At 35.3% G+C, this 12,550-nt stretch overlaps 1 protein-coding gene across 8 annotated transcripts in view; it reads left to right on the forward strand.

Moving 5' to 3' along the window:
• Stxbp5l (syntaxin binding protein 5L) overlaps positions 1–12,550 on the forward strand; it is a 328,953-nt gene that overhangs the window by 199,626 nt on the left and 116,777 nt on the right. For all 8 annotated transcript variants that reach the window (XR_015632666.1, XR_015632667.1, NM_001271250.2 and 5 more), the window contains 3 exons: positions 6,635–6,782; positions 7,904–7,971; positions 10,788–10,828. Coding sequence is in view for 6 of the 8 variants with exons in the window: in NM_001271250.2 (NP_001258179.1) it covers positions 6,635–6,782; positions 7,904–7,971; positions 10,788–10,828 (257 nt within the window). In the remaining 2 variants the exon portion in view is untranslated. The remainder of the gene's footprint in view (positions 1–6,634; positions 6,783–7,903; positions 7,972–10,787; positions 10,829–12,550) is intronic.

A 12,550-nucleotide genomic window follows, 5' to 3' on the forward strand; every position in this document is an offset into this window, starting at 1 on the left:
GTAGGGTCCCATGGGCTTCTGACTCAACAGTGACTGAGTGTTGACAGGCTCAATCTGAGGTGGGCTGAGTTCAGGCAACCACAGCTGCTATGTGTTCATGACTGCAAAGTCAGTGACATGCACAGATCTGCCCGTATTCATGTATATTATGGCTATTACATCTGTAGTGACACAGTATTTACCAGTCACTTGTTCTCAGCACCGTGAGTCTCTGCATTCACCATTATACACTACGTAGAAACATCCCTGAGCCTAATGCAGGATTCGTTCTGCTTCCTTTGCTTTATTTTATTAGTTTATGTTTTCCAGGGCTGTTTAGAAGGAAATTGGATTTTTGACTACAGAACATTGATATTTGACCTTAATCCTAATGCTATAGCACTTTATTACCTGACTTATGTCTCCCATAAGGTTGAGAAACAGAGGCACAAGGATAACATTAGGGGAAAAGCAATGAGCTAATGGTATTAAAAATTATGAAGTGCAAGGAGAAAGAAATTCAGAAATGGGATTGAGGGGAATAAAGTACAAATTAGAGGGAGAGTATAAGTGCTAGAACCATAATAAATAGTATAGAAAAAAGTTATAGAATGAAATCATTAAAGGAATGGATATTAGTAGAAACCTATTCATGAAAGATACAAATTAAAACCCAAACCACTCAACAATTGAAATAAAAGTGTAATTTAAATTAACAGAAATAAATATTAAAATGAAGAAGACACTATTATAAAAATCAGTGTCTTTTCTATTGTCATGAGTATTGTTTCCCTATCCCTTTGGTGTCTTCTGTAATGAACTCTGGGTGAAGGGAGGACTTCTAGTCCTAGTTACTAAAATGTTAGACTAGTGTGTCCTCTCTGATGTGTCACTCACACTTGAGTTTTCTAGGAATCTCAGTCTGACACCTTATACTCATCCCCTACAAGATGGTTTTTGGTATGCTAAGGATCATACTTTCTGTGTAGAGTGTGTGGAAGTTAATACTCTGAGGGCTGTGGAAGGTGGACACATTTAGCCTTAGTGTTTTCTTTCACTCAGATCCCTCTTGGGTTTAACTAATGCACTACCACAGTCCTTGGCTGAGAGTGTGTACCATGTTCAGTATACACCTCATGTTTCTACATTGTTGTTTACTTAAACAATTATGGATTTAGTACCTTCCACAACTTATATAGGCTTGCTTCTCTAGAGAACTATGGGGAATCTCCTGTTCAAGCCCCTGTATTGTACTTCTGTTGCAATCTTCATGACCTGCTTGGGACATCTTTCTGTCCATCATAGCCCCATTTCCTGGTCATGTCTCTTTAGCCTGCTCATTCTCTCTCTATTTGGTATTCCTATAGCACCTGTCCTCAAGAGCGGATAGGACCACTTTGATGATTACTAATGATCTGGAACCCCAACATACAGTACATGCCAGTTAATGTCCACCTTTATATGCTGCTCAGGATGTCTAGCTTTCGCCTCACCTTAGGCTTTTTTCTCTGCATCCATCTTCTTTTCCCCAGGTTTCACCTGTCCTTCATGTGCTCCTGATATTTTTTTTGATATTTGCTTCTTAGGAATAAAGTCTATTTTATTTTTAAGATATATTTTTATTATTTTTCGACTATATGCAGGTGTGTGTGACTGCATGCATGTATGCACGTGTGAGTGCAGGCGCTCAGGGTTGTGAAGCTGCCTGATGTGGGTGCTGGAAACTGCACTCTAGTGCTGGAAGAACAGCAAGTGATGATAACTGCTGAGCTCTCTCCAGCCCTACTCTACTCTTTTAGTAATCTTGACTTTGGCCATAAAGAGACAGTTTCTATTCCACCACTGTTCCCTGGATTATTCTTTCTGTAAGAAATGGCAATCTATTTTCATTAAAATATACTTTTTTTAGTATTGGCATTCAACTATGTCATATATGTTGTTTCCTCATATATTATTGACGTCTAATGACCACTAGATATTTTATATTAAAGATATTTAGTTTATATACACACTAAAATTTTTATTGTGGTGAAATATGTGTAATACAGATTTCTATTTTATATATTTACTCTTATGGTGTGTGTATTGTGTGGGCACATGTGTGCATGTTGTATGTGGGAAATGCATGTGAGTGTACAGGTTCATGCACCCATGTATGTAGAGGACAAAGGTGGGGAAGTCCTTGGAAATCCTCTTTTCCTCCTCTGCTCATTTCCTCTAGCTAAGACTCCTTGGTGAACTGGAAGCATGCTGCTTTGGGGCTAGTTGCCATCAAGCCCAGAGACTCGCTTATCTCTACCTCCCAGTTGCTGGTTATAAGCAGTGCATAGGTTTATAGGGTGCTGGGAATTTCCCCAGCCCTGTTCTTATGGTTCTTATCAACGTATGTTAAGTATGTGAATAAACATTTTCTCAAAAAAATGTTTACCCTGATAACATGATTAAAATTTATGTAAATTTCCACTATTGTCAAATTATCAAATAAATTTAAATATCAAGACTGAATCTATTCTATTTCCCTTAAATAGTTTCTTCTAAGCTGCATTGAATATTAAACAAGTTATGTGCCTAGAGTCCTCTCCACCCCCCATCTTCTGCAGTCATCTTCTATGTACTTGCCAACTTATTATTTTTATTTCTTTACAAACATTATAGTGAACAATTGTTCCCTCTTAGTTCATAGATTTTCCTTTTTTGGAGGGAGAGTTATAGAGTTTTTATTATTTAAAATAATTTTTAATGTTAAATATATTTTGATCATATTCTTCCCCTCCCCCAAGTTTATCCAAACCCTCCCCTCCCTACTTATCCAACTTTAAGTTGTTTTTCAAAAGACAAGCAAAAACACAGTACAACAACAAAATTCCCAAAACCAAGGAAACGAAACACAACACCACCCCAAAAGAATACACACACACACATACACACACACACACACACACACACACACACACACACACACACACACTATTATGTCAGTCAATTACTCCTGAGCACAAGGCCTCCCTGGGAGCTGTTGATAAACCCAGTGTCACTCCATTGAAAAAAATTAATTCTTCCTTCTCCTAGCAGGTACATATGAGAGTTCAATTGTTAACCCTCACACTGTTTCCCAGGTTTTCGTTTGTTCATTCATTCATTTACTCATTCACTTTTTAGAATATAACAAAATAAAATATAATAAGATGAAACAAAAACTATTACATTGAAGATGGATAAGGCAAGCCAGCAGAAAGAAAAGAGCCAAACAGAGAACATAGGAATCAGAAGATACTCATTCTAACGCTCAGGAATCCCATAAAAACACTAAACTAGAAGTCATAATATATATGCAGAGGAACTGTAACAGACATGTGCAGGCTCTGTGCATACTGTTTCAGTCTCTGTGAGCTTATAGGAGCTTTGATCATGTTGATTTAGAGGGTCTTGTTTTCTTGGTATCTTCCATGCTTTCTGGCCCTTACACCTCTTTTGCAGGGCTCCCTGAGCTCTGAGGGGAAGGATTTGATGAAGATATTCCATGTAGGGCTGAGTGTTCCAGAGTCTCTCTTTCTCTGTATATTGTGTGCCTGAGTCTTCTGCTACAGGAGGAAGCTTCTCTGATTATGAATGAGGAAGGCACTAATCTATGAATATAGTAGAATATGATTAGCAGTCATTTTAATACTATATTTTTTAAACCCAGTATTATTTAGTTTTACTTTAGGTCCCTGCGTTATCTACTAGTCTCCTATTTTTGGTCACCCAAGCAGTAATGGGTATGGGTTCCATCTTGTGAAAAGGACCTTAAATCAAATTGGTTATTGGTTGGCTACTCCCACAAGCTTTGTGCCAGTATTGGCCTAGCATATTTTGCAGGTAGCACACCATTGCAGTAATGGATTTGTGGCTGACTTGGTGTTTATACTTCTCTTTTGATAGTGTGCAGAATATTTTGCTGTATAAAGATGCTGAAATGCAGAGATGAAGGTTCTGTGTAGAGCCCGGCATGGGATCTCTTATGTCTGATATATGTTTATGTAGGTGTTCTGTTCATCAATAGGGTCTCACTGTCAGTTTATGGAGAGCAACCTATAGTCTTGGCTACATACTGGTTGTTTGGGGATACCCATGGGACACTTTGGCTTATAATTTAATTAGGTATAACCAAATCCCAGTATCAGAAGTTTCATTTAGAGACAAAAGATGGCCAGCTGGAAGTCTGTCTCCTCCATTATTTGATGATTTCATTTGGATCATTTCATTCACACACACACACACACACACACACACACACACACATATATATATATACATACATACATATATATATATATATCAGGTTTCATAGCACCCCTCAAATCTTCCTTAATTTTAGGTGTCTCTCACCATATTCCCTCCTACAACCTCTGTCTTTCCCCCCTCCACACTTGATCCTCCCATTCTACATTCCTATCCTTTTCTTTTCACACTTTTACTTCTAAGTACCTTTTGTAGGGATGAGGTTTAGTGGAAGAGCACTTGCTTAATATGTGAAAGATCATGGGATCAGAAAGAAAGCTAAATGCCTAAATTAAACATTTTATACTGTTCTTGCATGTATTGTGCTTATTCTTTGGCTATAGGCTAACATGATCCCAAGTATCATTTTTATTACCATTATTATTTTTCTTTTTTTTTCACTCCAGATTTTATTCTCCTCCCAGTCTACCCTCTGACTGTTCCACCTTCCATACTTTCTCCTTCCCCCAGCTCCTGTCTCCATGAGGATATTCCCACCCCATCTACCCCACCAGACCTCTAAACTCCTTGGGGCCTCCAGTCTCTTGAGGGCGCATCTTCTCTGACTGAACCCAGACCTGGCAGTCCTCTGCTGTGTGTGTGTTGGGGGCTTCCTATTAGCTGGTGTATGCTGCCTGGTTGGCGATCCAGTGTCTGAGAGATCTCAGGGGTCCAGGTTGAGACTGCTGGTCCTCCTACAGGGTCTCCCTCCTCAGCTTCTTCCAACATTTCCCTAATTCAGTCAGAGGGATCGGCACTTTTTGTTCATTGGGTGGGTACAGATATCTGCATCTGACTCTTTCAGCTGCTTGTTGGTCTTTCAGAGGGCAGTCATGCTAGGTCCCTTTCTGTGAGCTCTTCATAGCCTTAGTAATAGTGTCAGGCCTTGGGGCTTCCCCTAGAGCTGGAACCCACTTTGGGCCTGTCACTGGACCTCCTTTTTCCCTCAGGCTCTTTTCCATTTCCATCTCTACAGTTCTTTCAGACCAGAAGAATTATGGGTCGGAATTTTGACTGTGGGATGGCAACCCCATCCCTCACTTGATGCCCTGTCTTTCTGCTGGAGGTGGGCTCAACAAATTCCCTCTTCCTACTGTAGGGCATTTCCTCTAGGGTCCCCCCTTTTAAGTCCTGAGAGTCTCACCTCCCAGGTCTCTGGTATATTCTTCAGGGTCCTCCCAATCTCCTTCCTCCCAAAGTTGCACGTTTCCAGTCTTTCTGCTGGCCCTCAGGGCTTCAGTCCTTTTCCCCCACTTAATACCAGATCATGTTCCCCACCCCCCCATCCCCTTTCCCTCCCAGGCTCCTCCATCTCTCTCTCCCTCTCTTGTGGTTGCTTTCTTCTCCCTCCCAAGTACAACTGAGGCTTCCTCACTTGGGACCTTCAGCTTGTTGACCTTTTTGAGTTCTGTGGACTGTATCTTTACTGTGTTGTTCACTGGTTAGGAGTTGGTTATTGTTCCTTCCTGCTGTCACCAAATTCAATTGTAGGTCTAGTCTTTGAAGTGATTCACTCTTGTTTTCCCCCTAACTATTCAACAGTAACTATCAGCAGAATATATTATATAAAAATATTTTTCAAATAAAAGAAAAAATAATGATATAATTAACAATTTCTATTTTGAAATCAAGAATTTTTGATTTACTAAGTTTACCCTACTTTTCATTAATTAAATATGACTTGCTCCTCCTCGTTTGATTTGCATATGCTACTATTCTAATCTGAAATACTGTGTATGTATGGTCTTTGTAGCACTTTTGATTGGCAGTAAGGAAACTCTTGGGCCTAATAACATGACTTAGTGGATAAAGGCACCTGCCACCAAGGTTTACAGCCTGTGTTCAATCTCTAGGACCCATATATATCTTTTAGCTTCTATCACAAATATTTTTAAATTTATTTATTTGAAAAATTTATAAATACTTCACTATTTAAAGGCATACTACTATAATACAAATATTTTACTATTTAATAAAAGTAATACAAATATTTTGCTATTTAAAGGTATAATATACCTTTGAGTAGTATAAAGGTATAATAGTAAAATACTAAATAGTAAAATATGTTATACTTTTAAATATAATATGTAATTGGTTTAAAATATAAGACATTGTACTTGTTGCATAATATTTTAGTTTAATATAATTATTGTATTTATATTGACAAAATGTATCATTATGGGATGTTGGCAGCCTGTAAAGAAAATTAACCTATCATTATCAACACCTTATTTTAAAGATAGTTATATTTTTTAAAGTATTCAAATAAAATGATTTTTATGGTGCTAAAAAGTGAAGTTTATATATTTATAAACATTTTAGGACTTGATCATGAAAATTATTTCATATATTTATCTTTGCAAAATGACTCTAATATATTGTTTTTATCTATTAGTTTTCCAATCTTTGAAAATCCATATCCAATGGACATTCATGAGTCACCAGTTACATGCACAGCATATTTTGCCGATTGCCCTCCAGATTTGATTCTAGTACTCTATTCTATAGGAGTCAAGCATAAAAAACAAGGATACAGTAATAAGGTACAGTTTTGCTGTTCTTGTATGTATGGTCATGCTTTTTCGTGTCATTTTATGTTCTGACTTTCCACACAAGTTGATTTGACTAAAACTTTGTAAGTTGCAAGCTGACATTGTCAAAGGTGTAAGTAGTGAAATTTGATTTTCTTATTTCAGTATAGTTCTAAGCATGTAAAATAATAAATTTCCAATACACTAAGTATATGATTACATACTAAGACCTATTTATCAGTCATGCTTATTTTTATATTTTATATACATACATTATCAAATTCATGAGTAGACTTTAATTCTTTTGCATGGATCAAATTTTACAGAATTCAAGAATTAGTTTTTTTCTTAATTTATCATTCGAAAATCAAAATTAAGCCAGGTGGTGATGGCAAACACCTTTAATCCCATCTCTTGAGAGGCAGAGGCATGCGAGTCTCTGGATTTGAGGCCAGCTCAGTCAGAGTGAGTTCTAGGACAGCCATGGCTACACAGAGAAACCCTATCTCAAAAAACAAAACAACACACACACACACACACACACACACACACACACACACACACAGAGAGAGAGAGAGAGAGAGAGAGAGAGAGAGAGAGAGAAAAGAAAAAAAGGAGAAGAAAAGAAAAGAAAAAGAAACACAAAAATCCTTAAAACTTTGTTATTAATATAATGAGATTTTTCTTTCCAATGTTTAAGATTCAAGTATTTATAATTATCACAAATTTTCCAATATGATTCCTGTTATTGGCCCAGTATAATTGAAATGTACAATTCAAAAAAGCACTATTTACATGTGGTTCTGGGTCAAATGGCATAGCAATAGCTTATTGGCACTACATATTGCATGACATTTGTTGCAACACTGTATTTATTCAATTAAAAATACTTCTTTTATTGGTTTATATAAATGGTAATGTTGGTTAAAATCTATTTTTAAACAAATTATTATTCTGCATTTATAGATCTATTTGTTTGACAAAGGAATTGATAATAACTATGCACTTCATTTTCGGCTGTTTTGTATTGACACATTATTAACTTATTTTTTATTATTTTGTAACATTTTAAAACTATAAGTCATTTAATTTTAAAAATAAAAGCCACATATTCTCCTTAATAATCTATTTAGGAATGGCCAGTAAGTGGAGGAGCTTGGAATCTTGGAGCACAAACGTATCCAGAAATTATTATTACTGGGTAAGTAATGTGTTTTACAAGTCTTAAATTATAACAGATTATAAGTTATAAATTTAATAATAATAAAATATTTAAGTCTCGATACATTTATGTAATGATATTCTGGCAGAATCATTTAAGTATGAAGTAAGAATCTAAGAAATAACTTTAAATCATAGTTCTTAACTTTGGTAAAAAATACAAATCGTTAGAAACAATTACACAGAATTACAGAATTATTACAAAAGGAATATATTTAGATTATACTAGCAGGAGAAAAATCATAAGAAAATTGTGAATGTGATTCACAGGAAATACTTTATTTGGAAGTCATAGAATATTAACTTCAGGAAAGTCTTTAACCTAATATCATGATTCCTATGAATTTCAGGAATCATGCTTTTTATCCCCATTTCTATAGTTGAATAAAGATGTCTACCACAGGCTCAAGTATTTATTGCCTTCTTGATGTCTACCTGGTAGGGCTATCTTGGGAGAAAGGAGAAACTCCAGGAGGTGGGAGCCATGTGGAGGAAATAGGCCACTAGACGTGTGCCTTGAAGGAGTATACCCAGTGTCTGGTCCCTTCTTTTTACTTTGCTACCTTCTATCTACCTTGAGATGAATAATTTGTCACATGTTCCAACTGCTAAGATGTGAACTGTTCTGCCACACCCTCCCTGCTGTCATAGACTGTGAACCCTTGAACAGAATCAACCTTTTAAACCTTAAGTGTTTAAATCAGGTATTTTATCCCAGTGACAAAACATCAAACAAATAGATAAAGTTTGTTTCAAACTTTATAGCATCTGAAATGTCACTGCTTTGTGGACCAGCACTCTTCATGTTCTAATATTAGGGACTAAAAAGACATACAGATAAATATATACATAAACCTACATGTTAATAAGTTCTTTAATAGGACCACATAGTAATTCTTGTGCTATGTGTGACAAGTTCCTCATCTAACACAGTATTTGACCTGAAGAAGCCAGTAATCTGAGACTGTGAACAGATACTAACAAAGCAAATAACAGAAATGATTTCTCCTTACTCAAAGAATGAGGAAAGAGCAACCTACTGAAACATGTTTCTTAAACAAGTATCATTAAGTTAAAACACACACACAAACACACGCGCACACACACGCACACACGCACACACACATACATACACATACACGCACACACACATATATATACACATTCACACACGCACATACATGCACACACATACACACACACAGATGCACACACACATATATACACATATACACCCACACATACATACACACACACACATACACACGCACACACACACAAATGAGTGTGCTTGCGCACACACATACTCACTCTCTGCTCTTTCCAATATAAAAACACTTTCAGTGTATCTTTAGAGTGAGACTTAAAACTACAAGTAGTTTAATTTCTATTTTTTCAAAATTACATTAACTGTTGTTTTTCCTTTGCATATAAATTTGTAATTCATTTTACTTCTACAATTTTTAAATATTTCACCAAGGATTACATTGAATCTATGTTATTTATTAGAACCACTATAAGCATTATCATCAGAAACATACTGTATCAGTCATTTTATCACTAATTCTTTTCTTCTGATCAGCATTTCATATTTTTTCAGCATATGGCTCTAGCATAAATTATAACGGTTTCTATCTAAGTGTCGTGTAGTATCTTATTATTATAAATGATAATTTATACTTTACTTTTCCGAGTTTTTTTTTCTGTTACAAAGAAACAGTATTTATTTTTGTATGCTGGCCTTCATCTAAGTATCACTCTCATCGGGTAATTGAGTTTTGGTGCATATCTATTATAAGCTCTACAAACCGAAGCAATTCTATTTCTTCCATTTCAGCTTGTTGGTTCATAATTTGTTTTTCTTAATGAAATGTTTAATCCTTCTATTATAACAGTGAATAAAATTGTGAAAGTAAATATTTTTTCTTTGTTCCTCATCTAAGGGGAAACCATGTTCTTTTATAGTCATGTATGTTAGGCAATGTTTGTGGATGGTTTTTTGCTGTCCTTTAGCAGACGAAAGGCAGTTCTCTCCTCCTTCATGAATGATGTTGAGTATTTGTCTAGTGCTGTTTTGCATCATCTGGCAAAACCAAACGTGTTTTCTTATGTAAGCTTTCATTCTGGTTTCATTCTATTTTGCCAACTGGTTTTTATTAAAATGTTTGCTTGCTTTTGCTTTTTTTTTAAGTCAGATTTCTCTTTGTTATAAGTAATTTATTTTTATGTATCTTACTTGGATTTTACTTGAACATATTTTCTTGATTAGGGTTTTGTCTACTCCTAATGGGATCTTGTTCAACTTTCTTTTTCTGCAATTTTTTCTCTGGGTTTGGTGTCAGATAATGCTGACTTTCCCAAATGTATTGGGAAGTATTGTAGCCTCTTTGTTTTGTAGATTAGTTTGTATAGAATTGATACTAGTTATTAATAAATAATGTCAATCTTAGATCAGTTAGATATTTGCCTTTATATTTTGATAATATTCAGGTTATCTTTTTCATCAAATGTTAATTCTATTTTGAAATATTACTCATCATAAGCCATTTTACTGTTCTTTATGACACATATAATATTACAGGAAGAAAATCTAATGGTTTTTCCTTTCTCTTTAAAGTTCAATGTGTCCTTTTAAAAATATATCATTGTTTTGAGCTTAGAAATATTTCTAATAAATCAGCATGCATTACAATGATTTTTAATAAAAATATGATAACAGTAACTCAACTTTTTATGTATTTGGGGTGACTGTTTTATTTGATATACTTTAATTAATGGTAATTTATTTTTATCTAGTCATGCTGATGGAACAATAAAATTTTGGGATGCTTCAGCAAGTAAGTTTTATATTTATCCCCATTCAACAAAAATATTTTGCTAATATTCATTGATAGTCATCTACACCTTTTAATTTGAATATTTGTCATTTTTGAAATATTTTATTATAATTATATTATAGTGCTTTGTTACAATATTTATTTTATGTATTTTAGAGCAGCTTAAAATATCTTTAATTATACTCAATAATACTAAATAAACAAGACTACAGGCACTCTTTCAGCAATTCTATCTTAAAAATAAAAACATGTTGCATCAGCAGAAGAACCAAGCCTTACAAGATTAACTGTTCTAGGAATTCACTGTGTCCTACCTGTGTGGTGTTTGAGAAGTGTTTTGATTCCTCTGTTCTCAGCTTTCCTATCCCACTCTATAGTAGTCCATGAGAATCAAGAGAAATTATTTGATAACACTAAAAATTCTTTTTACTTTTTAAAAATTTAAGGAATAACATATGTGGTCAATGTCCAAGGGCCTGTAACCTTACCTAGGTCTTCATTATGCCCATCTATGTAATTCACAAAACATGTTCTTAAGAAAAGAGGAAGAGGTGCACACATGTAAATACATGTCAAACTAGAAAATTTTTAAATGTAGTATAATCAAATGCTATTTTAATCAGAAATGATAGAGATGTATTTGGACCATTAAGTTTCAGAAAGATTACTTACATATTTACGTATTTGTTTATCTTTCAGAAATGATACTTCTAGTATCCTATTTAGGTAGCCTACGCTGACCTCCATCTTTTGCCAATCACATTCTAGGATTGCGATTGTTCACTACCAACCCAGGTAGAAAGGGCATTTTAACTAACAACTAACATACATTTTGTTAGGTAGTTAAAACTTAGGTTAGTCAAAACTAGGAAGAGAAGAAGTTAGCAACGACTCGAAAGTTTCTGAGCTGGTGTAACCATGAAGCAGCAGTACTCTTGAAAATAAGGAATACAACAACGGACATTGATATGACACAAAAGTCTATTTCAGCTTTTGCAGCTAGCTCAGTGATATTCTTTAAACCAGCAACAAAAATACCCAGGGCTCCAACTGCATATGTGGCAGAGAATAGCCTTGTGGGGGTACCAGTGGAAGGGGAAGCCCTTGGTCCTGCCAAGGTTGAACCCCTAGTCCAGGGGAATATGCAGGGGACAGTAAGGGGGATGGATGGGGGAATACCCATATGGGGGAGGGGGAGGAGGATGGGGGGCTTATGGACAGGAAACCGGGAAAGGGAATACCATTTGAAATGTTAGTAAAGAAATATATCTAATTAAAAAATCACTTTTTCCATTTACTCATGTTTTGAGATTTTTAAAAACTAGAGTGGGCCTGGGTATTTCATGTTACTGACAATTTTTAAAAATTCAGGCCAAACGCAGGTAGTGGTGGCATAGGCTTTTAATCCCAGCATTCAGGAAGCAGAGGTAGGTGGTTCTTTGTGAGTTCAGGGCCAGCCTGGTCTATAGATCAAGATCTAGAACTGCCAGAGCTACACAGAGAGATCACACTTCAAAAAACCAAAGCAAACAAAAAATTTGTAGAATTATCTTGAGTTGGGCTGACCTCTTGAAGACCATTTATAAAACAAGAGTTCTTTTTTGTAGTTCAAATTGTGTTTTTATTATGTTCTGAAGTGGAAACGGCTTTCCCAAAATAAATATTATTGAAAACCATTAATAAACCCAGAGTTTTTAAAGCTTATACTTGACCCTTTCTTAA

This window comes from Rattus norvegicus, chromosome 11, assembly GCF_021556685.1.
Source record: "Rattus norvegicus strain SHRSP/BbbUtx chromosome 11, alternate assembly SHRSP_T2T, whole genome shotgun sequence".
In the NCBI taxonomy this organism is placed as follows: Eukaryota; Metazoa; Chordata; class Mammalia; order Rodentia; family Muridae; genus Rattus; species Rattus norvegicus.